Source organism: Trachurus japonicus, chromosome 18, assembly GCF_045865225.1.
Source record: "Trachurus japonicus isolate A0001 chromosome 18, Traja_1.0".
In the NCBI taxonomy this organism is placed as follows: domain Eukaryota; kingdom Metazoa; phylum Chordata; class Actinopteri; order Carangiformes; family Carangidae; genus Trachurus; species Trachurus japonicus.
Window position 1 is genome coordinate 14,099,328 of NC_140924.1, and position 27,618 is coordinate 14,126,945.

A 27,618-nucleotide genomic window follows, 5' to 3' on the forward strand; every position below is an offset into this window, starting at 1 on the left:
AAAAACTCAACTGAGGCCACAAGTTACATGAAATAAAATGTACAAAATAGATAGAATAACCGTAAAAGCAGCACAAGTGAAAGAGAGTTAAAACAACTTAAAAACTTGATATGTGTTGAAATTTCTTTATTTGGATAAACCCCTTAGGATGTACCATCTTGTTTTCGAGGGGGTCCAATGTTAAACATACGCTATAAATGAAGATTTCTGTGTCTTCATGTCTTCATGTGTATATGTATGTGATTTGTAATCAGCTATTTATTGTCACTCTCATTTTTATCATTTAAATTCTTTATTCTTAATGATTCTTTTACTCTCTACGCATTATTTCTATAGAATGATTTGTTGATGATTGGTTGTGCAGGTGAGAAACTGAATTTCCTATAAAGTATATCCTATCTCTCTATGGATGTAAGACATCGTGTTGTTGTTGTTTCAGGCCGGTCCAGAGTTCGTCCCTACGTCCAGCTGGTTGTCCATGGTGCTGGAGACGCTGCTCAGCATCATCAGCAGCAGCCACAAGGCCCGAGGACAAGTCTTCCCCTGGTTCCTCCACGTACGTAACGTCTCCTCTGTCTTTAAAAAACAATTATAAAGGACAGACTTGTTTCATCCTGTTGGATTTAAACAGCAGAATTAGTATGAAACAGATAAATGAACAATATTCCCATTAGATCCGTCTGTGTAGACGACGGAGAATTATCACAGTAGCCATGTTTCCATCAGCGTATTGAGATGCGCATCTAGATGTATCGCATCAGAAAATTATGATGGAAACACCGTAATTCGAACTAAAATCCCCTGATTCGCACAAACTAAAATACGCTCGCTAGAGCCGGGTTTTGGTTGATTTGAAAGAGATGGAAACAGTTATGTTCGAATTAAGTGTGACGTAGCGCACTTTCACCCCAACTGCTCCCCTGTTTGCAGTTCACTCACAAGACAACAACAGGGTTTCTGCACGGCCACGGCAAAATAAAAGCCCCCACACCTGCATAATGATGTTTTTTTTTCTTTTATATGTTAAAACGATGTAAAGCAGGGTTTCCACTACCAATTACCATTACTTTGTACCCCTTTCCACTGCACAGGTCGTCATAGTTCCTCCTCAATAAAAACAAAACTTATCAACCAGCGCATCCAGCGTTTCCCATTAATAAAGTCTGTGGCGGCCGCAACGCAAAGTCCGTACTGGTAATGGAAACAGACAAGATTCGAATTTCTTTTAATGCGTATTTTCCAGTAATTCGAATCACTTTGGATGGAAACATGGCTACTGTTTCTGGTCTGTACGACGCTGAAGAGGAAGAGAAGACGCTTCAGTTGGTCACTAACACGGTTCAGATGAGCTACACACTTTATTTTTAATGTGCTCAAACTAACTAAACGTCAGTCACAGTTAGAGAAGGTTTTATTTCTTCCTCCCCCCCCTCCCCCCTCAGCGCTCCTACTCGGGGGAGAACACGGCGAGTGCGATCGCCCGGTCCTGTGCCAGTCTGTCCCTGTCCCTCCTGGTCCCGGTCCTCGTCGTGTGGCAGCGCGACGCTCTGGTCCAGGTCGTGTCCGCGCTCCGCGCCGCTCTGCCCGGCTCGCCGTCCGCCGACGACTCCCAGGCCGTCCAGTTCCACTCCGGTCTCGCGCTGGGACTGGTTCTGTCCAGTCTGCACCACCAGCGCCTCAGGTCGGTTCACACCGGTCCAGACAGGGAGGGAAGGAGGGAGTTATCAATTCAATTAGCTTTATTGGCATGAACAGAAACCCGTTGTTGCACAAACCACTCACAAAGACATTTCAATATAACAAATGTATATACAGTACATATACATATCTCAATATTCAATAACAAATAAACAATATTCCATAAAACTACACCACAATAGAAGGTAACACTTTATTTTAAGGGGTCCTTGTTCCTGTGTATCTACCTAATTAATTACAGTGTAATTACCTATGTAACCGTATGTAATAAAATGTACTTACAGGTCCTTGTTACACTTGTAATAAGAAATGCCAAAGTGGCCTCTCTCTTTGCACAAGCCTTTCTTATTACAAGTGTAACAAGGACCTGTAAGTACACCAAAATACACTATGTATTTACAATGTAAGTACATGTTATTACATACGGTTACATAGGTAATTACACTGTAATTAATTAGGTAGATACACAGGAACAAGGACCCCTTAAAATAAAGTGTTACCCAATAGAATTTAATACAATCGGGTATAAATAATGGTGCAAGTCAAGATGCCGAACATTGTTTCTGGTCTGTTCGACTTTACGACGACTTTACTAACACGGTTCAGATGAGCTACACACTTTGTCTTTAATGTGCTCAAACTAAACGTCAGTCACAGTTTGTGAAGGTTTTGTTTCTTCCTCCTCCTCCTCCTCCTCCTCCTTGCCCCCCCCCATGTTCTTCCTCCTCCCTCCTCCTCTTCCTCCTCTTCCTCTCCCCACCTCCTCCTCCTCCCTCCCCTTCCTCTTCCTCCTCTTCTTCCTCTTCCTCTTTCTTCCTTCTTCCTTCTCCTCCTCTTCTTCCTCTTCCTCCTCCTCCTCTTCCTCTTTCTTCCTTCTTCCTCCTCCTCCTCTTCTTCCTCTCCTTTCTCCTATTCTTCTTCCTCCTCCTCCTCTTCTTCCTCTTCCTCCTCCTCCTCTTCCTCTTTCTTCCTTCTTCCTCCTCCTCCTCTTCTTCCTCTCCTTTCTCCTATTCTTCTTCCTCCTCCTCCTCTTCTTCCTCCTCCTCCTCCTCTTCCTCCTCCTACTCCTCTTCCTCCCTCCTTCTCTTCCTCCTCCTCCTCCTCCTCTCTCTCTCTCTCTCTCCTCCTCCTACTCCTCCTCCTCTCTCTCTCTCTCCTCCTCCTACTCCTCTTCCTCCTCCTCTCTCTCTCTCTCTCTCTCTCTCTCCTCCTCCTACTCCTCTTCCTCCTCCTCCTCTCTCTCTCTCTCTCTCCTCCTCCTACTCCTCTTCCTCCTCCTCCTCCTCTCTCTCTCTCTCTCTCTCTCTCTCCTACTTCTCTTCCTCCTCCTCTTCTCCTTCCTCCTCCTCCTCTTTTTCTTCCTCTTCCTTCCCCCTCCTCCTCTCTCTCTCTCTTTCTCTCTCTCTCTCTCTCTCTTCCTCCTCCTTCCTCTTCTCCTCCTCTTCCTCCTCCTCCTTGCCCCCCTCCTCTTCCTCCTCCTCCTCCTCCTCCTCCTCCTCCTCCTCCTCCTCCTCCTCTTCTCCTCCCTCCTCCTCCTCCTCTCTCTCTCTCTCCTCTTCCTCCTTCTGTCCAGTCTGCACCACCAGCGCCTCAGGTAGGTTCACACCGGTCCAGACAGGGAGGGGGGGGGGACTCGAACCTGTGATCTCTGTGACTGACTATGAGCTCTGTCTCCGTCTCCTCAGCGACGTCTCGGCGCAGAAGGACGCCGACCTCCTGCGCGGCTCCCTGGACGCTCTGGAAACCTGCTCCTTCAACCCCGAGCTGGAGTACAAGTCAGTGTCACACGGTTCAATGACAGAAAACTTTATTTACAGTGTTGAAACACACAAGGCTTCGTTTTTATTGTGTTGAAACAGCAAAATGTTTGTTAATGTTGATTTAGCACAAAAGTGACAATAAATAATTGTCATAAATAAATAATCGAAGACACAAGAATAATAAAATGATAAAAAACAAGAATAAAAAGCATTAAAAGTGGTTAGAGAGAAGGATGACAACAATAACATACAACAAAAAGCACAAAGCAAACAAATCGATCAAACACTTGATCGTTTGCTGGTCATAATTGATCATTGAAGAATGGGAATCAAAAAAGAAAACTAGAAACTGAGTGATGTTTTGTGAAAAATATCGGAAAAATCATCTGTTATGGAGAAAATAACACATCAAATGTATAACATCCACATTTAATATTTATTAGTATTCAATTTATGCTTTTAATTTGAAAAAATCAGTGTAGGATGTAACTCCTGATGTAAGTCCTGCAGTGATGTGTTCGTATCAACTCCCTTATAAATTGAACTTCACAAATGATCTTCAACCTTTATTTAATCTCGAGAATCATCGAGAGCAGGCCCTCATTTTCAATGATGTTGAGAAGACAAGACACAATATACAGATAAGACAACAACACGGCATTAATTGTTTAAAAAAAGACACAAAAGTAATATATAAGTAGTATTTTTATGCTTTTATTTTGAAAAATCATACATTTTTCATATTTTTCTGAACTAATTATAAACTGAAGTTCACAAATGAGACACAGAAGTAAAATCCTCCATGGATCCAGTCTGACTAACACCACACCGCCTCTGGTCTCCTCAGCACCGGCTGTATGTTGGGTCTGGGGCTGTCGCTGGCGGCCCTGTGCACCAGTGGGCAGAGGGAGCAGCACGTCCACGTCACTCAGACGCTGGACAGACTCCTGTCCAACCTGCAGGACGGCGGCGGGCAGCAGGGACGCATGATGCAGGAGGTGACCACAGCTTTTTACTTTCACTCCGACACACAAACACAAACCAAAACATAATAAAATGACTTCACTTGACTAAACTCTGTGTGTAACTCCGACCGTGTGTGTGCAGGTGCTGGCGTACTCGGTGGCTTGTGTGGGCGTGGCGGCGTTCAGCGGAGGCCTCGTCGACGCCGCCAAGGCCGAGGAGGTCATGAACACGCTGCGGAGCCTGACGGAGGAGAGTCAGCAGGTCAGCAGGAGACTGTTGTGTTGTTGTGTCTGAAGTATTTATGAATATACAGTCGTTTGCAGATGTTTTACAATCATTTCATCATGATACAATATGATATCGATTAAATCGGACAAAAATTTATATTTATCAATATTGTGTCTAGTCAGTTTCTATTTTATTTGTTTCTGTGGACAGCGATTCGATGTTCTTTGCCAGTTTTGCAAAGTTAATTTCGATTGGATTGGATTCAGAGATCAGTGATATAATATGAAACAACGCAAAATCACAACAGAGAACTAAAATATCGTTTGGCGTTTTTATTTCTGAGCACAGCGTGACATTTAAATGAATAACAATCTATTTTTTATTTCGTAAAAATCTGCCTCCTGTTCACTTTAAAGTGTCACATTCTGATTTATTGAGCTTAACAAGTTTCACGTTTTACTAAATAAAACTGAAAGAACATTAAAAATTCCTTTTTGTTTACATTAAATTAAATTTTAATGTGACTCTTTCTCCTGTTTAGAGTCTCAAACTGAATATTTTTAGATTGTAACAATTAGCTACACTCGCGTCTCCGCTAATTAAATAAGAAATTGCAGCAGATCCTCATCCCTCAGATGTGCCAGGGGAATTTCAAAATAAAGGCACGTGTTACAAATAATGATACATATTGCTTTCTGATTGACATTTTCATTTTTGGATCGATGCAACCGCCTGATTGGTCACTGAATCAATGTTTTCCCACCCAAAACAGAATATTTCCACCTCTGTGCTCAACATCATAAGACACTGACTTAACATGTTCAGTAAATAAAAAGTAACAGGGCGTTTACATTTCGGATTATGTCGGCCTGTGCAGATTTAACATAAATATCTGGTTCAAATGAATGAAAACATGAACTAAATTGTTTAAAATCGCCTGAGAATTGATGATAATAATAATAATCTCTCTGTTTGTGTCCAGACCCCGGGCTTCTCTCTGGCTTTAGGCCTGGTCGTCCACGGCCTGTCTCTGTCCGGCCACGGCAAAGCTGAGGACATCCAACCTCGACTGCTGGCGGCCTGGATAAAGATCCTACTAACGGAGGTGCGTTTGGTTAAAGAACGACTTTACATCCAGTCTGTTTTCCCCCTGCAGATGCTTTAGAGCAGCTGTCTTTGTTTTTTCCAGGGTTGTCCTACGATGCAGCGACTGGCTGCCGTCAACGGACTCGTGGCTCTGGTCGGATCTGAGAGTTACCTGATCCAGGTGAGAGATACGCCGTATCTACTTCGTATTTTCTCTTTTTCTGTGTTTTATTTGAAGTTTTGATCCATAAGAAGATGAATTTGGGGTTTTAAGAACTGAAAACCACCTCAGTGTAGTTTTATATCTCCTATCAGGAGCTTTAGTGACAGTGGGAAGGTGTCAGCCAATCAGAAGAGAGGAGGCTCTGAGTCTCTCTTCTGATTGGCTGACTGTTTTCTGAGTGATCCATTAAGAAACAGAGCAGATTTCAGAATAAAACACTCAGAGAAACCAAATCCTACAAAGTTGTTGGATGGTGGTGGGCGTGGCTTAGGGTGACTGCTTCGTTGTGACATCACAGAGTGACAGGAAGTCCTGACGGCTGGTTTTAAGGCTCAGTTTCTGAATACAGGCTGTGTGCATTTCTCTGTGGACTGAGGCTTTGATACTTTCACAGTGTTAATATAGAACCTAGAGCTGCTTTATAGTCACACTACACATGGACATCTACCTTTATACTGTATGGAGCTTTGATACAAACATCTACCTTTATACTGTATGGAGCTTTAATACAAACATCTACCTTTATACTGTATGGAGCTTTAATACAAACATCTACCTTTATACCGTATGGAGCTTTAACACAAACATCTACCTTTATACTGTATGGAGCTTTAACACAAACATCTACCTTTATACTGTATGGAGCTTTAACACAAACATCTACCTTTATACCGTATGGAGCTTTAATACAAATATCTACCTTTATTTTGAAGGAACTTTAATACAAACGTCTACCTTTCTTCTTCTTCTACAGTTGAACAGTGAGCAGGAACTTTCCTCTCAGCAGCAGAGTCGACTGAACGAGGTCATCCGAGCCATCACACAGGTCGGTTTCACATTTAGATTTTTTTAATTTATATTTACTATTAAAAACAGTCAAATCCTCTTGGTATAAACTCGTCTCTGGCTCTGCTCTGACAGCTGTCCTCCAGCGCCCCCCTCAGGACGACTTTGTGTATATTTTTAAGACCAGACAAACAAAACCTGAATCACAGTGATGCTTCTTTTGTTCTTCATTAATCTGTGTTGACCAGATCATCACGTTCTCAGCAGCCATCGGTTTACAGTCCAACAGCGCCTGTTTGGTCGGACACTTGCATCTGGCCCACATGTCGACCAGCCACAGTCACACAGCAGGTACGTTAAACTGAAACCACTTCATTTATTCATCTGTTGTTGTTGCTGTTGTGTTGTTCTGTTGATTTTCCTCTCTGTCTTCGTCCTCTCAGTTCCTCAGGACTTCAGTTACCTCCCGGAGAAAAGCGTCCTCAGGTCGGTCATCGACTTCATCTCAGAGGCTGGAAAGAAAGGTCAGTGGGCCGGTTTAGTGGATTATTAAAAAAGTGTTTAAATGTCTTAAATAAATATAAATATTCAGAATTGTATTTCTCAAAAGATCTGAAATACAATTTCTACTGTTCTTAAAAACTGATTGGGTTGAGATCTTAACGTTGCTTTTAAAAGCTTTTAAATGCATAATTGGGAAATATTTGAATTTGTCCCACTGTGATGAAACTACAAAACAAAACCACCATGGAAACTGGTGCAAACTGTGTCAACAAACTGTGAGAAAAGAGAATAGATTCATTTACCTTACTTGTAATAATCAACTCTAATTCTCCTTTTCCGACCTTATAATTTAATAAACTTTGAGTGTCTTTGTCCTTACTGCTTTTCTGAGATTTTATATTTTTAAATCTCGACATTCTTGGAAGTAAAACAGGTCTTAATTTGGTATCGTTGTGTTTTTCAAAAGTCCTACCTTTAACTGAAACCTGCAGCGACTCTTTATCTTCTCATCAACACGAACCTGAGTCACGTGAAGTTTTTAATCCATTCATATTTTATTTCTCTCCGTCCTTCGTCCAGGTCCAGAGGTGTTTCCTCCGGCCGCGGTGAACGCCGCTCTGACTCCTCTGGCCTCGGTCGGCTCCAGTTTCCAGTACCCGCCTATCAACTGGAGCGCCGTCCTGTCTCCGCTGATGAGGCTCAGCTTCGGTAACACGTCCAGTCCTCACGTGGTGGCTGTTGTTGTTGTCGTTGTTGTTGTTGTAGACGATCAGATAGATAGATAAATACTTTATTAATTCAGCGGCTCCATAAACTCTATACACTCTTGTTGAAACGTTGTTTTGTCTTCTACAGGAGCCGACGTGCAGCATCAGTGCGTCGTCCTGGCAGCGAGTCAGGCTCAGTCCTCCCAGAGTGCATCTCTCTTCCTGGGCTCCTGGCTGTCGCCGCCTCTGGTCTACACCCTCAGTGTAAGAGACGGGAACCTGCTGCACCAGCATCAACATCACACACTCACAGATTTCCTCTCAAACTTCAGTTTAGTTCAACATTTTTGGCAAATTGGTCCATTGCCATAATCCCTATAGTCTTAGGAGTTCGTTACCTTTAATTGTCGGTGCAAGCTGTTTTTAGAACGGCGGAGCAGAGCTGGAGAACAGAGTTGTTTTAGAGGTAAATACAGAGACTGCTTGCTGAAAAACTGCCCCTGACGGGAACGCGCATCCGCGGTTTTGCATGAATTTCCCTTCAAAAACAACTCTGTCTGGTAACGTTGTGTTATTATCTCATAGCGTGGTGAATGTGCAGGTCACAACTTGTCCACCAGAGCGTTTTGGAGTTGTTGGATTGTGTATTTGATGAGTTTGATGAGGGAAACCAAGAAATCCCATTAGCCTCCGTAGCGTAGCTCTGAGCAGCTCGCAGCTCTGCTCCGCCGTTCTAAAAACAGCTTGCACCGACAATTAAAGGTAACGAACCTACTGCTATGACTATAGGGATTATGGCAATGGGCCAATTTGCCAAAATTGTCATGTCAAAATGTTGACCTATCCCTTTAAGCAACAATTTTTTAACGTCAGATGGAAGTTTTCAGAATTTCCTGTTTGAATAACGTGTAAAAATGAAGTGATAACAGTAAGAAGTGAATTTAAATCATATACAGTGTCAGTTGTTTGCATTATGGCTCATGATGATACAGTATTTATACTGAACGCTGTGGCTGCAGTGACTAGTTTCTACCAGCAGGCGCCACTAGTGAACTGATCCTGTTGTCATCGTCCTCCTGCACCCTGAGGTTTCTCCAATTTTTCCCTGTTAAAAGGGTTTTCTATGGAGTTTTTCCTCAGTCGATGTGAGGGTCTAAGGACAGAGGATGTTGCTACGATGTCATGTAAAGCCCTTTGAGACAAACTGTTTGTAAAAAACAGGCTATACCAATAAGATTGCCTTGCCTTGCCTTGCAGCCTCAGACCAGAACTCACCTGTACGAGTCTCTGGGCCTGTGGATGAAGCACGTGGCCGAGGACAAACTCCAGTTCTTCGTGGAGACTCTGGCTCTGCAGCAGTTCAACAACCACCAGAAACAGAAGGAGGAGGAGGAGGAGCAGCAGCAGCACCAGTCGCTGCGCTGCTCCGTCCTGCGGGGCCTCGCTCAGGCCATGGCGCTGCCCAACCCCCCCAGTAACTGCTGGAGCATCCTCTGCTCCACCACCGAGAAGATCTTCAGCCTCCTGCCGAACCACATCCAGGTAGAAAACAAGTCAGAGGAGGTTTCTGGTTCTTGAAGGGATAGTTCAGTCAAAATTGAAATTTCGTTTTCATTATCTACTCACCCTCATGTCGACTAAGGGCTGGGAGAAGTTTCAGAGTCCTCCGTGGCTTCTCTGAGTTGCAGGGCGGCTCCGTGCAGCACTGCATGTCCATATGACGGTTGTGAATGGTGCTCACTTTTCTTCGTCCAAACAGACACACCAAAAAACATCCTAATACCTCCATACTGCTCGTCTGTAATGTCCCTCTTGTATCGAAGCCCCAACATGAGAAATTGTTCAGAAAAAAATTAAATAAGTCTGTATTTTAAGCTTGTTTGTAACGGAAGCGTGAGATTTGCACTGACACAGGAAGAGCAGTGAACTGAGACACTGGGAGCTTCCGCTACAAACAAGCTTAAAATATAGACTTATTTAATTTTTTTCGGAACAATTTCTCATGTTGGGGCTTCGATACAAGAGGGACATTACAGACGAGCAGTATGGAGGTATTTGGATGGTTTTTGGTGTGTCTTTTTGGACAAGAAAAGTGAGCTCCATTCGCTACCGTCATATGGAAATGCAGTGCTGCACGGAGCTCCGCTGTAACTCCAAGAAGGCACGGAGGACTCTGAAACTTCTCCCAGCCCTTAGTCGACATGAGGGTGAGTAGATAATGAGTGAACTATCCCTTTAAAAACAACAAATTTTATCTTCTCATTTAGTTCAGCTTGTGCAGTTTTTGTTTTTCTGAAGATGAATCTTTCTGTTTCAGGACGACGAAGTGGATTTGTACACAGGAGCGGCCAGATGTTTGTCTGAGATGTCGGACACGGAGATCGAGCGAATCACCCGAGTCACTGAGGTAGAGCTACAGTGTTACTGACCCAACACACACACACACACACACACACACTCACACACTGAGATGGAGGGATTCGTCTTATCGGAGAGTCAGGAAGGAAGGAAACGAGTGTGTGTTTGAACGGTTTCTGACTCCACCTGTGAAATTATCAACAAGTGAATCACACCAGGAACATTAAGAGTTTTCAGATTTAAGTTTAAAACACTTTTTACTTTGTTCTGTTTGTTTGGTAGTCAGACGATGAACAAAACTCTCAACTCAACTCAACTTTATTTATATAGCACTTTAAAACAACCGTAGTTGAAAACAAAGTGCTGTACTTAGAGACATAAAACAATTAAAAGCAATAAAATAAATAAAACAGACAAAGCAATGTTTATAAAAGCAAACCATAAAACACTAAAACAAGAGTAGAGTCAGAGTTGAAAAATGGACAGTGATCTGTTCAGTTTAGCAGCTGCATTGAAAAAAAAAAAACATTTTCACACGTTATACAACTGTTAATTGATTTGAATGCAGCTGCTACAGAGCTGTGAGAAAGTATATAATATAATATTTGCCCCTTTCATTTCCAGACTGACAGATGCCAATGACTTTGTTTTTTCATCTGTTCCTGAATTTCTTAAGAGATCGCAGCGTCATGTGTTGGTTGTTTTTCTCTCAGCCTCCTTCATTTCACTCATTTGATTGATTGAACAGGTCTGGGTGTGGACAGTGAAACTGAACTCAGCTTTCCAATAAATTTGATTTATTACAGTTGATTCAAGGTTTAACAAGGCGGGGCAATTACTTTTTCACACAGGTTTAGAAAGGTTTGGATCGCTTTTTTCCCCCTTAATAAATGAAACTATCGTTTAAAAACTGCATTTTATGTTTACTTGGGTTATCCTTGTCTAATATTAAAAAAAATATGATCTTAAACATTTAAGTGTGACTGACAAATATGCAAAAAGGTAAGAAATCGGGAATGGGGCCAATACTTTTTCACAGCACTGTAACACTGCCACACATAAATAATAATATAATATAACATATAATAACATAATATAATAATGTTTTCAGACACATTCCTCTTCATATTCATATTTATACACATCAGTAATAAGGTTTCACCAATGATTACACACTAACTAACTTACTACATAGTCACAGTTACCAGTTTTGAGAGGATTTACACTTTATCTATCAAGAATAAATCACATTGTTACAATCATTTCATGAATAGAAACAAAAAATATCCCTATATATATTTTATTCCAACTTTATGGGCAACAGTGTAGTTTTTTTTTCTTTTTTTTGAAAGCTAAATACAAATTTACAAATGGCATCTTTAACTCCAGGTATTTAAATCCCTGCTTCCTGTTTTCAGCCCCAGATGGAGAAGACGTGCTTCGTCCTGGCCTTCCTCACCGCTCAGGGCCGCGTGCCGCTGCTCGGCCTCAACGACATCATCGCCGGCGTTCTCCGCGGCTGGCCGAGCCGCCGGGTCGGCTGGATCCTCCTGCAGACGTTTTACCAGTGTCGCCTGGCAACCAGCGCCAACACAAGTCAGAGAAGAAGCCTCACTACTATTATATATACTACTATATATGTTTATTGTTTTATAAAATGAAAAAAACACAGGACAAACAGATAACCCCAATAGAACAAAAAACATGAACCACTAAGCTTTTTTTAAAAAGAAAAATATGAATGAATGAATGAATAAATGCATGAATGAATTAAATGCATGCATGAATAAATGAATGACTGCATGAATGAATGAATAAATGCATGAATGAATGACTGCATGGATGCATGAATAAATGAATGACTGCATGAATAAATGAATGCATGCATGAATGAATGAATGCATGAATGAATGACTGCATGAATGAATAAATGCATGAATGAATGACCGGATGAACGAATTAATAAATGCATGAATGAATGACTGCATGAATGAATGAATAAATGCATGAATGAATGACTGCATGAATGAATGAATAAATGCATGAATGAATGACTGCATGAACGAATTAATAAATGCATGAATGAATGACTGCATGAATGAATGAATAAAAGCATGAATGAATGACTGCATGAACGAATTAATAAATACATGAATGAATGACTGCATGGATGAATGAATAAATGCATGAGTGAATGAATGACTGCATGAATGAATGAATAAATGCATGAATTAATGAGTGAGTGAATGAATAAATGCACAAATAAATGAGTGAATTAATAAATTCATGAATGAATAAATGCATGAATAAATGAATGAATGACCGTATGAATGAATGAATGAATGACCGCATGAATGAATGAATAAATGCATGAATGAATGACTGCATGAATGAATGAATTCATGAATGACTGCATGAATGAATGAATTCATGAATGACTGCATGAATGAATGAATAAATGCATGAATGAATAAATACATGAATAAATGAATGAATGACCACATGAATGAATGACCGCATGAATGAATGAATGACCGCATGAACGAATGAATGAATGAATGCATGCATGTATGAATGAATGCATGAATGAATGAATAAATACATGAATAAATGAATGAATGACCACATGAATGAATGACCGCATGAACGAATGAATGAATGAATGAATGCATGCATGTATGAATGAATGAATGAATGCATGAATGAATGAGTGAATGCATGCATGTATGAATGAATGCATGAACGAATGAATGAATGAATGAATGAATGAATAAATGAATGAATGAATGAATGAATGAATGAATGAATGAATGACTGCGTGGCCTCAGTCCGGCCTGTAGGACGCTCCTGAACCAGCTCCTCCTCCTCCTCCTCCTGTGTGTTTTCCAGACGTGTCCCGGCGGACGGAGTGGCTGCTGGAGCTGATGGGCCACGTCCGGAACGTCGCCTACGGAGCGACACCGGTCACAGGTGGAGACGTCAAACTGGTGAGTTCCTCGGCCGTGTGTGTGTGTGTGTGTGTGTGTGTGTGTGTGTGTATGTGTTCCTCAGCTGTGTGTGTGTGTGTGTGTGTTCCTCAGCTGTGTGTGTGTGTGTGTGTGTGTGTGTGTATGTGTTCCTCAGCTGTGTGTGTGTGTGTGTGTGTGTGTTCCTCAGCCGAGTGTGTGTGTGTGTGTGTTACCTGAGATGTTACATGTTCGGAGCTGTGTGTGTTGTAGCCTGAAGGTCGTCGGTGTCGACACGTCTTCAGGTGGAACAACTAGTCGCTCCTGAAGTTGGTGGGAACGCTGCTGCAGCTGAGGCGTTCCCTCCTCCTCCTCCTCTTCAACAGTTTCACACCCAAACTGGTTTTTTACTTCGTCTTCCCTCCCGACCCCCCGAGGCCACGCTGCAGGCATCGATCCTTTATCTTGCACATGCAGAAGTTGAGTTTTAAAAGCAACACTGTGTAGTTTCTCAACCTTAAAGCCTCAGTGTCTAACTTCTCTTGTTGTCTGTTTGCAAAAATCAATTAATTCGTTCAAAAAAGTGTGTATCATTAATTAGTAATTAACCCCATCGACAAACTGAAGTGTTCTGGTGAGCTTTGAATCTTCCACTAGTTCATCCCGTTACGTGCAGCGGCTGTCATCCATCTTTCTACGTGAATGCAGAATAAAAAATACAATTCAGTTGGTTGCGATCTACAACGTCACCGCTAGTGAGAAGACATTTTTACATAGCACGTCTTTAAAATAATGTTTCTAAACTCATTTAAGTGGTAGAAAAACATCTAATAGGATGAATCGTGCCGTCGCTGCAGCCTGAGTGCGTTGTTGCGCCGGCTGCAACTGCTGTGAAGGTGACGAGTGCGACCTGCTTCACAACAAGGTTATTATAGTTTTAAAAATGTCATTCTGTTTTTTTGTTTTCATTTAGTTTTTCAGTTTTGCCTTGTTTGTAGTTTTTATTTAGGTCTCGTTTTTAGAAAAACATTCATTTTTATGTTTATTTCAGTTTACTAAATTATTTTTTCACTGCTAGTTTTAGTTGATTATAATAACCCCGGCCGGGAAGCACAAAACCTGAATTTGTTGATTAATCCGGTGTTGGAGGAAAACAAGGAGGGTTTTTGTTGGAGGAGGCAAAGAAAAACCTAGAAAATGATCGAATACGAACTGAACACGGATAAATGTCTGTCGGACCACCAGAATCTCACTCCTCTAGTCCAAAAAGTTACAGGGGGAGTCGGAAACTGATGATTTTGAATAGAGAAGAGAAGGTCTTGTGTGGAGGTTCGTGCGTAACTTTTGTTTTCCAGAAGCAAAAGTGGCCAGAGTTGTGTGTATACTATATTTCTTGGCCTAATCTTTCACCTTTTTATCTGTATTAACAGACTCCAAGAAATATTATTTTTCCCGGTGTTAAGTCGATTTCCCTCTTTTTCTTTCCTCTCTCCTCAGGCCACAGATTTCCTGTTCCAGGTTTTTGCCGCCGCGGTCGTTTCCTGGGGTGACCACCTCATGCCGCTCCTCTACGGCGTCCGGGCCAAGTGGTTTCCATGGGAAGCGAACGCCAAACCCGGAGCTGTGCGACACCGTCTCTACGGAGAGGAGTCGCTCTGTGACCGAGCCTTGCCCCAGTGCCTGCTGGGATTGCCCCACAGCCTGGGCCTGCTTCTGGACAAGGAGCCGTGGAGCGGGCAGATACAGAAGGTCGGTGTCGCTGCACGTTCTGGTCAAATTATTTATTTTAGGATGGGATTTAGTTTAAGACGACAAGTGTTTGTGTGTGTTTCAGTTCATCGACTGGCTCTTCAGCATCACAGAAGCTCCTGACCACAGCGTGTCGACGACGACCATCAGCACAGCCAAAGGTGAACAACACACACACACACACATGAATACAACACGTGTGTCTGAAGTAGGGATGTCACGATTATACATTTTCTTGGTACGATTATTGTCGGAGAAATAATCACAGTGTAGCTAACGATTATCACGATTATTATGCATTAATTAATTTCACAACACTATGAATGTGTAAAATCAAATATAGTCAAAATATAATTACAATATTTATAAAATATAAGTATTATAAGTAGTAACTATCTATTAATATATGACCAATTATAAACCCCCAGGGGAAGCGTTTGAAATATTCTGGTCATAAATTGTCATCTATACCAAATGTTTACATTTATTTTAATCGTTTTTTATTTTGTTTTGTTTTGTTTTTTTAAATACAAATGACACTATTTAAATTCCTACCAATTCAATGTTACGTTAGTTAAATTGCCCAGTATCTGAGCATTTACCTTTATTTTGGCGCACATCTGCCGATATGGTTCCGACAATCTTTTTTGGGAAGTGATGGTATTTAGGAATCTTTACGATTAATTAATTGTGGCGTTTAATACCACAATTAATCTTGAAAACAAGTGATCATGACATCCCTAGTCTGAAGTGTAAACCGTCTCTAAAATACTGAGACACACAAACGAAGGGGAGTTCAGAGAGAGTTTCTAACAGTAACTCTACAGGACGCCTCATTGGTCACAGGTCACAGGTCACATGCTCCTGTTGATGAAACATGAATCCAGAGATCGGTCTCTTTGGAGTTCTTTCGCTGTCCCAGTTTACATGCAACAGGAAAAATCGAACAACTGACTGTGTCCTCCTCCTCAACACTAGGTGGCGATATGCGTCGTTTCATACAGACCCCTTTTCCGATCGTCTTTTCTGTCACCGTGTAAAAAAAATGGAAATAAATAACTCGGAGTTCTCAGCTACAGTCCCTGACCAGACACACTGGTCCAGGCTGAAAATATAAACAAATGACTCGGGTCGGGTCAGACTTCGGCTTCCTTTTTTTATGTATATACATTGAGGAAAATGCTGTTTTTGTAAGTTTGCTCCCCCACAAAGAAATGGACGGTCTATAGTTTTTGTGGTACATTTATTTTTTACAGAAAAAGACAGAAAATCAACCCAAAAAAATCTAGAAATACTATAAAGGTTATAAATTAATTTACATTTGATCAAATGAAATAAGGGCAAAAATCAGCACACTTACTTTCCCCACTACATGAAACACATCTTCTCACTGGTTGTACTGTGTGAAATGCACTGACTTGACGCATCAGCCCGGGGGTTTTTTTGTTTTGTTCTGTTTTTTTGTTTTTGGCCAGGTTCAGGCCGACTTCTGTGCTCCATTTCGTGTCGTCTAGCACGCACACATAGGTTGTCCAGTTTCAGTCCGACTAAGGCGTAAACATGCAGAAGAAAACGGTTTCCAATTGCATTATCTGGGTGTTTAAGTTTAAGTCTGTTCTAGTTGGATTAAGGCCATAATTAGTTTTTTTCAACTGTCAAGTAAAACACCAGAAAGACTCTGGACTCCAGAAATCCTTTCCCAATGTTTGTTTTGTTTGAAATCTACAACAACAGTGACATTGTTGATAAAGAAAAACTAAACAATAACGTGCAACATGTCGACAAAAGCTGCGTTCGGTTCAACAAAGAATTCAGATTCATGATGAAAATGAGATGAAAATTTAATTGAAGAAAAATGCCGCCATCTTTGTTTGGCCACACGACAGTTAACTGTCAAAAACACAAATCTTCCTCCTCTCTCTTCCTCAAGTACATCACACGTCCACAAGAGCGAGAAACAAACTGTTTCTGTTACTGAGTGTTTCATCTGTTTATCCGTCTCTGTCTCTCTCCTCCAGCTGCTCTTTTGGCCTTGAAGTCGTCCGCTGAGTTCAAGAAGAAAGCCGTGTGGACCAGAGCTTACGGCTGGTGACCACATCGTAACCATGGTTACAACGCGCACAGAGGCGAGTCTTCCCAACGATTTTGTAAACATACGGACGTGGACACAGAAGAAAAGAAAAAGAAAACTGCACCGCTGTCGTCTCTGCTTCAGCTACAACAACAAAAAAAAGTGCTGCTCTGTCAAACAGTATTAATGACGATACAAAAATAAAGTGTAACGATTTTTTTTTTAAATGGTCTGGTTGTAAATTTGATTTTTTTTGGCTTTAACGCATCAAAACTCACTGAATTAAAAAAAAAAAAAAAAAAAAAACTATCCAGGAATTTCCAGGAAGAAACTAAACGGTCCGTTGACTGGACATTTTTTACGTCTATTTCCTCTTCAACTTCTTGTTCCATCTCTCCAGGCGACGTTGTCTCTCCTTCAGCAGCTGCCACACGGTCACTGACGCTCCTGAAAGGACGACAACACTGTTAGAAAGATGGCTAAAAACAAAACAAAAAAAAGGAGTCTTTGGTTATTTTGTATTTAACGTCAGGCCGTTACAGATGTGTCTGTGCAGATGCTGTGTACGTATAAACATGGCTGTAAACAGAATAACAGCTGTGGTATATAATGTGAGACAGTAGTTAATACCTTGATAAACCGTAACTCTTCTGTTTACTTCAGTCTGACTAACCTTACCCTAAACCTAACCTTAACACTGTAGAATGGGTAGTCGGAGAAATGAGCCGTCGGACTTTTGGGCAGTCGGACTGATGTATGCTCCCCGCTGCGTCCATCTTTATTTACAGTCGAAGATCAGGAATTACGGTAGTTGTTTGTTTTTAAAAAAATATATAATATCCGGTTGATAAACTTTTGCTTCCGAATTCTGTTAGTTTAATGGACTCGTTCAACATTTTCGAAAATTAAAATGATAATTTCTAGATTCCTGTTTCACCTGTTAGAAACTGATTAGGATGCATCTACTTAAACTAAACTTAAAGCAGAAGTAAGCGATCAGGTCGTTTTGGCTAACTTCTTGTCAGCCGATGGAGTTAGCAGCCCCCGCCCTCGTCATGGATCTATTGGTCCTCGTCCCTACTTCACCACATTCACGCGCATCCCTCAGCAGAGCAGAGTGACTGACAGACCCGTGTTTCGGACCAAACACTCTATGTAAGTGATTGCTGTCGGAAGATATAACTATTTAAGACTTATATTAACACAAACATTCTGCTTACTTCTGCTTTAAGTTGTTAACAAGTGCCAGAAAAACTGTGGGTTCCCACCCGGCTTCCATACACCTGAACACATCACATCACGTCAACACCTGTGTCCTCGCCATACAGTAGATAGGCTATATCTATGTGCCCTTGCTACAAGAAGCTATCTTACTGTTCTCAGTGTTTTGGTCAAGGTAGAGGAAGACGTTCATGGAAGAAGAAGAAAAGAGAGGAACCGGACAAGGTTTTACTGGTTGGTGAGAGCTCAATGAAAAAACAGGAGGAAACACGGACGACATCTTGTTTCTGGACTGGTGAGTAACGTTTTTGCAAGTTACCTCGACATTAGTTTGTCGACTCAATCTTGTATAACGGCACTGTAAAAGCCAATTAGCTACACTCCACAAGTGTAGGGGGAGCTACACTATGGCTTTAACACTTAAAGAGGAACTATGCAACATTTGTTTTTGCCATTATTAAGTTTAGATTATTCATTTATTAAGCAACTTGGGAGTAATTGTGATGGTTAAATGACTTGTTGCTGAGGAGTGAAGGCTTTTTGTCTTCAACGTAGCGTCTCTTGGCCGAAATGCCAAATGCGCTCCATAACCGTAATCTCTTGTTTATGACAGATAAGACTACACAAATATACATTGTAACATCTTATCTGATAAATAACGTTATGTATGTACCGCTCTGTGGATTACTTTATCATCAGCTTCGTTGAAAACAAATGCACATGGCCGGGAGGAGGGTTAGCAAAACAGAGGAAACGCAACCGGACTTGCATAGTTCCCCTTTAACAGTCTGAACGTTAACGTGAACGTCGTCTTACCGAGAGCGAGAACAGGCAGGTAGATCATCAGGACGACAGGGAAGTGGTTGTAGGTTGAGTTTAGTGCAGTTGGCTCAGTGTACGATAGAGCCTGGTACAGCGTGACGCCTGGACAAACACAAACAGATCACAACGTTTTAGTACCAAAAAATGTCATATTTGGTAACCCTTTAATTTACGCTAATTACGTGATAATTTCAAGAAATAGCCTAGAAATAACGGTCAGTTTAGTACTGTCATGTTTTTCATAAAGGCAAAAGATTACACATGCTTTGAATGTTTTGGGAAAGGCCAGAATTTTTTCTCCACCAAGTCTTTTCAATAGACCGATACTTCTTGGCTTTTTCTATGCAATCAATCGTTATTTCTTGGCTATATTTTTTGACATTACTCTGAAGTTGACCGTTATTGCTAGACATTATGATGCAATTAATTGTTATTTCTTGGCTATTTCTTTACATTATGACCCAATTAATTGTTATTTCTTGGCTATTTCTTGACATTATGATGCAATTAATTGTTATTTCTTGGCTATTTCTTGACATTATGATGCAATTAATTGTTATTTCTTGGCTATTTCTTGACATTATGATGCAATTAATTGTTATTTCTTGGCTATTTCTTGACATTATGATGCAATTAATTGTTATTTCTTGGTTATTTCTTGACATTATGACGCAATCAATTGTTATTTCTTGCCTATTTCTTGACATTATAATGTAATTTGCGGCCTGTAAATTAAAGGGTTACGTAATATTTCCATACAGTAATTCCCCTATTATCCTTCCATTATAATACAATGACATTATTGCATTTTATATTTTAGGTGTTGTTATGTCTCTGATCACATTTTATATCTAGAAGTTCAAAGGTTAACTTCACTGTGGTCTGTAAAAACACTTTTTCAGTGCTGTAACTCAAGAGGAGAAGGTTGAGACCAAATTTCCGTGGAGGAAACGACCGCAAACTTTAATAATGCAACATGTAATGTGAAAATATGTTTTATAACACAACATGTTGCATATAACAGGAAATATTTTTGACATTGCCCGTATTATTGATTATCTGTCAGAACCTGATAGTAAAAGCTGTTTCCTGCGATGACTAACAGTGTCTGGCACTGTGTGTGTTTGGCTGCAGTGGACACACACACACACACATATATACACACTGAACTGGAATGTGCTTTCCTCACACACTTCCTGACATTTTATCATCGTCTCTGCTTTGCCAACTCATTTCCTGTATATACACACTAACGTTCCCTTACACAACAACGTCTTCGATACGTTCGTGTGAGGAGGAAAGGCTCTTATTGTGAAGGGTCAGGGTTCCTGTACCTTCAGTGGCGACTGACAGGACGTACACGGGGATGCAGAGTGTGTAGCGCGTCCACAGCATGGCGATGGAGGGTGTGTCCAGCGCACACAGCAGCTCGTGTGGATACCTGCATCACACAGGACAGTCAGTAACAATCGTCAGTCGTCCTTTAAAAAAAAAATACAGACGGACTGGATTTTAAAGGGATAGTTCACCCAAAATTGAAATTTCACTCATTATCTACTCTCCCTCATGTCGACTAAGGGCTGGGAGAAGTTTCAGAGTCCTCCGTGGCTTCTCTGAGTTACAGGGGGTCTCGGCGTAGCAGTGCCTGTCCATATAACGGTTGCAAATGGATACCAACTGTCTTCGTAACAAAAAGACACACCAAAAAACATCCAAATACCTCCATGCTGCTCGTATGTAATGTCCGTCTTGTATTGAAGCCCCGAAATGTGAAATTGTCCCGAAAAAAATTAAATAAGTCTATTTTTCAAGCTTGTTTGTAGCGGAAGCTCCTCTTCCCGGTCCGTCAAATTTGGACGAACCAGGGTCCGTCCTCTTCCCAGTGCGTCCAAATTTGACGAACCGGGAAGAGGAGCTTTGAGAAGCTTCCGCTACAAAACAAGCTTGAAATATAGATTCATTAAATTTTTTTCGGGACAATTTCGCATTTCGGGGCTTCAATACAAGACGGACATTACATACGAGCAGCATGGAGGTATTTGGATGTTTTTTGGTGTGTCTTTTTCTTACGAAGACAGTTGGTATCCATTTGCAACCATTATATGGACATGCACTGCTACGCCGAGACCCCCTGTAACTCAGAGAAGGCACGGAGGACTCTGAAACTTCTCCCAGCCCTTAGTCGACATGAGGGTGAGTAGATAATGAGTGAAATTTCAATTTTGGGTCAACTATCCCTTATGGTCGTGATGAGGTCTTTACCGTAAAAGGTCCAAAATGTTCCACAAGAAGAACTGGACACACACGACTGGTTTACTCTGAAGGTCCTCGAGCACGATGACCAGGATCAGCAGCAGGTTCTTCTCCATGACCTGAAACAGACGAAAAACAACATCAACAAACACGAAGAACTTCAGATTATTAAACGACTGGATCAACGAGGAGGTCGCTCACCTGGATGAAGCGAGGGAGGAGTCTGGCTTTCTCCAGCCCATCGGCGATGTGGAAGAGCTCGAGGTTGGAGAGCAGCTGGCAGAGACTGATGACGAGGCCAACGGAGTAGAAGGTGTCGGCCAAGGCATCTGCAACGTCAAACCATCACATGTTGGCTTAAAGGACAGATATCGCATTGATACTGATGAGTTAAAGGGATAGTTCAACATTTTGGCAAATTGGCCCATTGCCATAATCCCTATAGTCATAGCAGTAGGTTCATTACCTTTAATTGTCGGTGCAAGCTATTTGTAGAACGGCGGAGCAGAGCCGCGAGCTGCTCAGAGCTACGCTACAGAGGCTAATGGGATTTCTTGGTTTCCCTCATCAAACTCATCAAATACACAATCCAACAACTCCAAAACGCTCTGGTGGACAAGTTGTGACCTGCACATTCACCATGCTATGAGATAATAACAGAACGTTATGAGACACATGAGATACAGAGACTGCTTGCTGTATAACTGCCCCCCGACAGGAACATGCACCAGCAGTTTTGCATGAATTTGCCCCTAAAACAACTCTGTCTGGTAACGTTCTGCTATTATCTCATAGCGTGGTGAATGTGCAGGTCACAACTTGTCCACCAGAGCGTTTTGGAGTTGTTGGATTGTGTATTTGATGTGTTTGATGAGGGAAACCAAGAAATCCCATTAGCCTCCGTAGAGTAGCTCTGAGAAGCTCACCGCTCTGCCGTTCTAAAAATAGCTTGCAACGACAATTAAAGGTAACGAACCTAATGCAATGGGCCAATTTGCCAAAATGTTTAACTATCCCTTTAATGCAGTACTGTTTTTGGTTGTTTTTGCCCTCTGGCTCCCCCTACAGTTGCGGATGTGTAATTTCTTTTAGTGGTACTGTCGGAAATTCGCGATTGAATCCCACTCACAAACAGAAGTAGGCCTACACCAGCATTTGTTGACAAGTTGAAGCCGACGTAACCGACAAAGACATCACTGACTGGTCCAGAAAGATGATGGCATCGGTCTTCCATCGTGTCTTTTCTCTGAGCTCTCATCAACCAGTAAAATCCAGTCCAGGATTTTCTCGTCGTCTTCTTCTTCCTCCGCCATGACCAACACACTACCTAGCTTCTTATAGCGAGGCCACAGGCGTTGATGTAAAGTTACATACTGTAGTTTAATACCAGGCCAGCAGGGGGCGCTGTGTCAATGACAGGAGACATTCTCCCTGATACGACCAATTAAAGGGATAGTAGCATTTTTTTAAAGTGGGGTTGTATGATATACAAATAGCCCCTAAGTACTTTAATTGCAGTAGAAGACTCTCTGCACTCCTCCCGTTAGCAACGCCAGCCCATAGCCCTGCCCAGAGATTTACAACATACATTGTTGTGAATGGACCCAAAGAAACGGCCTATTTTCGCGGCCTAAAAGAGGTTTTACGTGAAAAAAAAATACACAGTTCCATTGTTCGCTATAATATAATTTTTTTCCAGCCCTTCAAAGTGCAGGAAAAACACAGTTTTTATTTGGACCTAACCAACTCACGTATCCCTCCGGCCAGGGTTAGCGCCCGCCGATCAGCAGTTGGTGAGGTCCAAATAAAAACTGCGTTTTTCCTGCACTTTGAGGGGCTGGAAAAAATTATATTATAGCGAACAATGGAACTGTGTTTTTTTTTTTCAGGTAAAACCTCTTTTAGGCCATGAAAATAGGCTGTTTCTTTGGGTCCATTCACAACAATGTATGTTGTAAATCTCTGGGCAGGGCTATTATGGGCTGGCGTTGCTAACGGGAGGAGTGCAGAGAGTCTTCTACTGCAATTAAAGTACTTAGGGGTTATTTGTAGATCATACAACCCCACTTTAAAAAAATGCTACTATCCCTTTAAACGCCAAAACAGTTGTAAAACCGTCCTGTTTTGGTAGAATAACTCATTAGTTTTGCTTTAAACGAAGCTCACCTCGCCCAAACATGAAGAACCTGGCGATGGTGTTAGCCAGTATCCATGTGTGTCCGCAGAACTGGAGGAGGTTGTACGAGAAGATGTAGATGAGCCTGAAGCTGAACCTGCAAAACAAAACCAAAATTCACAGATCATCATCAGCAGATTATGTATCGTTCACGTAGCAACCTTCACGTCACACTTACAGTAAATGCTACTCGTGGTGGTTACACATGTCATGTGCCCTTCCTGTTACAACAGGTCCAAACTTCAGATGTTTACATTTCCTGGAAACAAAACTGAATTGGTTCAAGTGCTGCACGTCACTGTCCTTAGTGAGTCCCAGACTGTTGTAGCTTTAAATAGTTCACTAGTACAGACCGATGAAACATGTGCAGATGTTAAAGGACCGGTGTTAAAAGGTGTGCATTACTTTACCACTAAGGTAGAGACAGTTACAACAAGTCATCTGAAACTCACTCAGTGATGGTTTTCATTCTGCTCATGTTACTAAAACCCTTTAGACACCATTAAGTTAAAAAAAAAAAACACATTCAGGAGGGAAGTATTCGATACACTTCCCCATAAAAACGTCATAGTGAAAATAAAAGGTTTTATTACCGGTTTGGTCATGTGATTTTGTGAAACTGTCCAGTCAATAAAAAAATTACTCTGTCACTTTCCCCATGTCACAACAGTTTGTTTCAACATATTAAGTAATGTCACTGTTTCCCATAACAGAACAGATTTAACAATAATACCTCATTTAACACTTTGGAAAATATAAAAGTTATTTTGGGAATTATAATGTTCTGCATTATAAGCAACGAAAAAGATAAATCGTGCCAATTTTGACTAAAGACAGAACGGTTCTCAACTGTTTTTGGGGGTTTTTTTTGTAAATACATTAAAATGCCATTGTTTAAATAAACAATATTATTGTAAAACAATGCATTTTCAGAACACTTCACTTAATTTGGACAAATATAGACGGTAATAAGATAGATTTCATGTATTTTTAGTACATTGCAATCATCCACAATACCTATATTGCCACTGTCCTCAGGGTTGGGATCAGATCAATGGACAACATATAAATTCTTCATTTGAAATGAATATCAATTACTAATCTGTCATATTCAATCATTTTAAATGGTAGAAGTGAGTTTAATATCTCAAAGTGTGGTTGTTGTAGTAACCATCTCTAGTCTCCATCTACAGATTAAAACATCTCTGACATGTTCGAGAGAGTGAAGACAGATTGTTTGTGTTAAAGTTGCTAACACACCACCACAACAAGTGTCAACATTAAAATACTCTTTAAGCATGAACTTATCAATAGAGATTAGAGATTATATCTGATTGGAGGGGTTTCCCTGCATGAAACCCAACCCCTCCTCCAGTAAATCTGCCCGGATGTAAAGTCATGAATTGGCCAATAAATCTAATTAAATAGCTCTGCTTCTCGCGAGGACATGCACCGACATCCTCTGTCTTCACACCAACACAGATGTAGACTTAGATTGTTGTGTGTGTGTGTGTGTGGGGGGGGACAATATAACATATAGTAATGCAAAGTATGAAAATGTAAAAAAAGAGCCCAAAACGATAAAATCTACACAGTTACAAGTCGGAACAAGTCGTTTCTCCAGTGATTGAGCTGAGTGTGAGAGGAGAGAGCTGCTTCTCTGTCATTCCTCAACACACCCTGAATACATAACATTCCTGCACAGTGAGACCACAGACGCTGCTGCTGTGTTGTTGATGTTGATGTTGTTGATATTGTTGTGTTAATACTCACTCACATTCTCCGTCTTTTGGTCCCTGTCTGTCTGTTACAGCTCCATGTGGATCTTCTTTTGTTTTTTTCCTTCTTGTCTCCACCGTGCAGCAGCTTTTTCTCTCTTTTCCTCTCCCCGGTGAGACACGCTGAGCTCACACACTGTTACCTCATCATCCCCCCTCGCACAACTGGAGGCACAAGAAGAAGTAGAAGAAAATGCTGCAATGTGTGTGTGTGTGTTTTCTAGAGTTTCCTCAGGCTGCCTGTTACAGCGGGGAGGAAGTGAACGGGTCCATGTGTGAGAGGCTGACATCAGATAGTCCAACCCCCCTCAACCCCCTCTCCACCAACACTACAAGAAACAGAGGTCAGGAGAAAGACACATGGGTTAGGGTACATGTACATACTTTGAATGAACATATGTACATATAAAGTAACAACATACAGCTCTGGAAAAAATTAAAGATCCCATATTATACTCTTTTTACTCAATTTCACTCAGCTGTCAGACGTCCAACTACACTGTATTCGAAATGTATTGCCCCAAACTGATCCGTGGTCCTGAATGTCGGCTGTCTAGAAGTTGCTCAAATGAGCTCTACTGAGAACAAGCTGTTTCTGTGCCTGCACCTTTAAGTAACATGGTTACCAGGGCCGTTGTATAGGGGAGAAAGGTGATGATAATTCTAGGGGCCCAGCGCCCAGTAGGGCCCACAAAACCCCCAGTAGTCTAATCTTTGTACGACCGATTTATTCTGGATAAAACCCTGACTAATACTCATAGTAATGCTGCATTAGCATCAAAACAAAGTAGGCTAAATAAAAAATGATAATACATAGGTAGTCTAAGAAAAAAAAAGTGGAAAAGTCACGGGGCAGGGGCCCACTTTAGTATTCTTTAAGGGGGCCCAGAATTCCTAGCAACGGCCCTAATGGTTACTGTACACGGCAAAGATTATTACCACTTTATGACTTAAAATTGGTCGGTATTTCATCAGTTTAGCTCAGGAGTTTCTTGCTGTGCACTGCAGCCATAGAAATAAACGTGGTAGGCGTTTTATCGCGCTGAGGGGCCGGCCTCACTCCCGTCGTTACATCACCACAGGAGCTGAGTCTGAACAGCCTGTATGAGCGCCGTTTTACCAGTCGGTGGGCTGCAGAGTCGATGCAGGACCCGTTTGCTTTCCTCATTCTAGGAGTTGGTAGGCTCAGGGAGGACCAGTTTATGTATGTAGAGACCAGAAAAAACCTGTTTTTCATAATATGGGACCTTTAAGAGACCACTCCCAAAATGATCAGTTTCTCTGGTTTTAGCCTACTGTGTTTGAGTAAAATTAAATAAAAAAAAAAAAGTTTTATTCTATCAACTACTGACAACATTTCTCCCAAAATTGAAATAAAAATATTGTCATTTAGAGCTTTTATTGGCTGAAAACGTCTAAACTAGTCTAAATAACAAAAAATATCAAGTCTTTTCAGACCTTGAAGAATAAGAATAATAATAATAATGCAAAGAAAACATGTTCATATTTATTCCTAAACAACACAGCAAGAATATTTTAACTCAGGAAGAGTTTATAAATCAGTTTTTGTGGGATGTTTAATTCCAGCAGTGGTTTTTATAATCTTCCTATAAAATCAGATGTGGTTCAGATGTTGTAATTATACAGGAAAACCTATTATAAAGTTTATAAAAAAAAACAAAAACAATTTCATACAGTGACATATTTGTCTTGACCATATAAGTATGTATGTTTATGTATAATACATACACTTTAACATACAGTATCATGTACATTATTATATTATCTATACACAAAACATACATGTATTCTTCATATATAATATATAAGCAACGGATACATGGAGTCTATTATTCACTTTCATGTGATAAAGCTAGATAGAATAAAAGTTTCCTATGTATATAGTTTATGCATGCATACATATGTATATTGCATACTTATTTTGTACAAATACACGATACATACAGATATATCCATACCAAAGTCCATTTATTATCTGATAATATTGTATATGTAAATATGATAAATGGTCTGTATTTATATAGTGCTTTTCTACCTGAACGATACCCAAAGCGCTTTACAGTAAGCGCTTTACAGTACATCACATTCACCCATTCACACATATATGTATGTTCAAAAGTGATCAGAACATATTGTATTAGTAAATGTGCATATATAAATTAAATATTCAGGTATTTTCAGTCTGTTCATGTCTGAGCAAACAACAAACACCAGTAGATACAGGTGCTGCTCTCAGTTAAGAGTAGTGACACTGCCCTCTAGTGGT

At 41.0% G+C, this 27,618-nt stretch overlaps 2 protein-coding genes across 2 annotated transcripts in view; one reads left to right on the top strand and one right to left on the bottom strand.

The window, feature by feature from the left end:
* focad (focadhesin) overlaps nt 1-17,344 on the top strand; it is a 45,781-nt gene extending 28,437 nt beyond the window's left edge. Inside the window, exons 24-42 of the mRNA XM_085759325.1 lie at nt 440-556; nt 1,443-1,681; nt 3,384-3,473; nt 4,306-4,456; nt 4,566-4,685; nt 5,635-5,757; nt 5,842-5,919; nt 6,716-6,787; nt 6,996-7,098; nt 7,191-7,271; nt 7,831-7,959; nt 8,107-8,222; nt 9,216-9,500; nt 10,276-10,365; nt 11,735-11,912; nt 13,206-13,303; nt 14,759-15,010; nt 15,096-15,171; nt 17,029-17,344. Coding sequence (XP_085615451.1) covers nt 440-556; nt 1,443-1,681; nt 3,384-3,473; nt 4,306-4,456; nt 4,566-4,685; nt 5,635-5,757; nt 5,842-5,919; nt 6,716-6,787; nt 6,996-7,098; nt 7,191-7,271; nt 7,831-7,959; nt 8,107-8,222; nt 9,216-9,500; nt 10,276-10,365; nt 11,735-11,912; nt 13,206-13,303; nt 14,759-15,010; nt 15,096-15,171; nt 17,029-17,102 — 2,472 coding nt within the window. The 3' untranslated portion in view covers nt 17,103-17,344. The remainder of the gene's footprint in view (nt 1-439; nt 557-1,442; nt 1,682-3,383; nt 3,474-4,305; nt 4,457-4,565; nt 4,686-5,634; nt 5,758-5,841; nt 5,920-6,715; nt 6,788-6,995; nt 7,099-7,190; nt 7,272-7,830; nt 7,960-8,106; nt 8,223-9,215; nt 9,501-10,275; nt 10,366-11,734; nt 11,913-13,205; nt 13,304-14,758; nt 15,011-15,095; nt 15,172-17,028) is intronic.
* Nucleotides 17,340-26,499, bottom strand: hacd4 (3-hydroxyacyl-CoA dehydratase 4). Its single transcript, XM_085759326.1, has 8 exons — nt 26,452-26,499; nt 25,327-25,454; nt 23,544-23,650; nt 21,579-21,706; nt 21,387-21,496; nt 20,459-20,565; nt 19,119-19,226; nt 17,340-17,528 (listed from the first exon to the last, which is right to left on the bottom strand). Exons 1-8 carry the CDS (start codon nt 26,497-26,499, stop codon nt 17,446-17,448), a joined length of 819 nt encoding a protein of 272 aa, XP_085615452.1. The 3' UTR covers nt 17,340-17,445.
* Between the last annotated feature and the right edge of the window lie 1,119 nt (nt 26,500-27,618).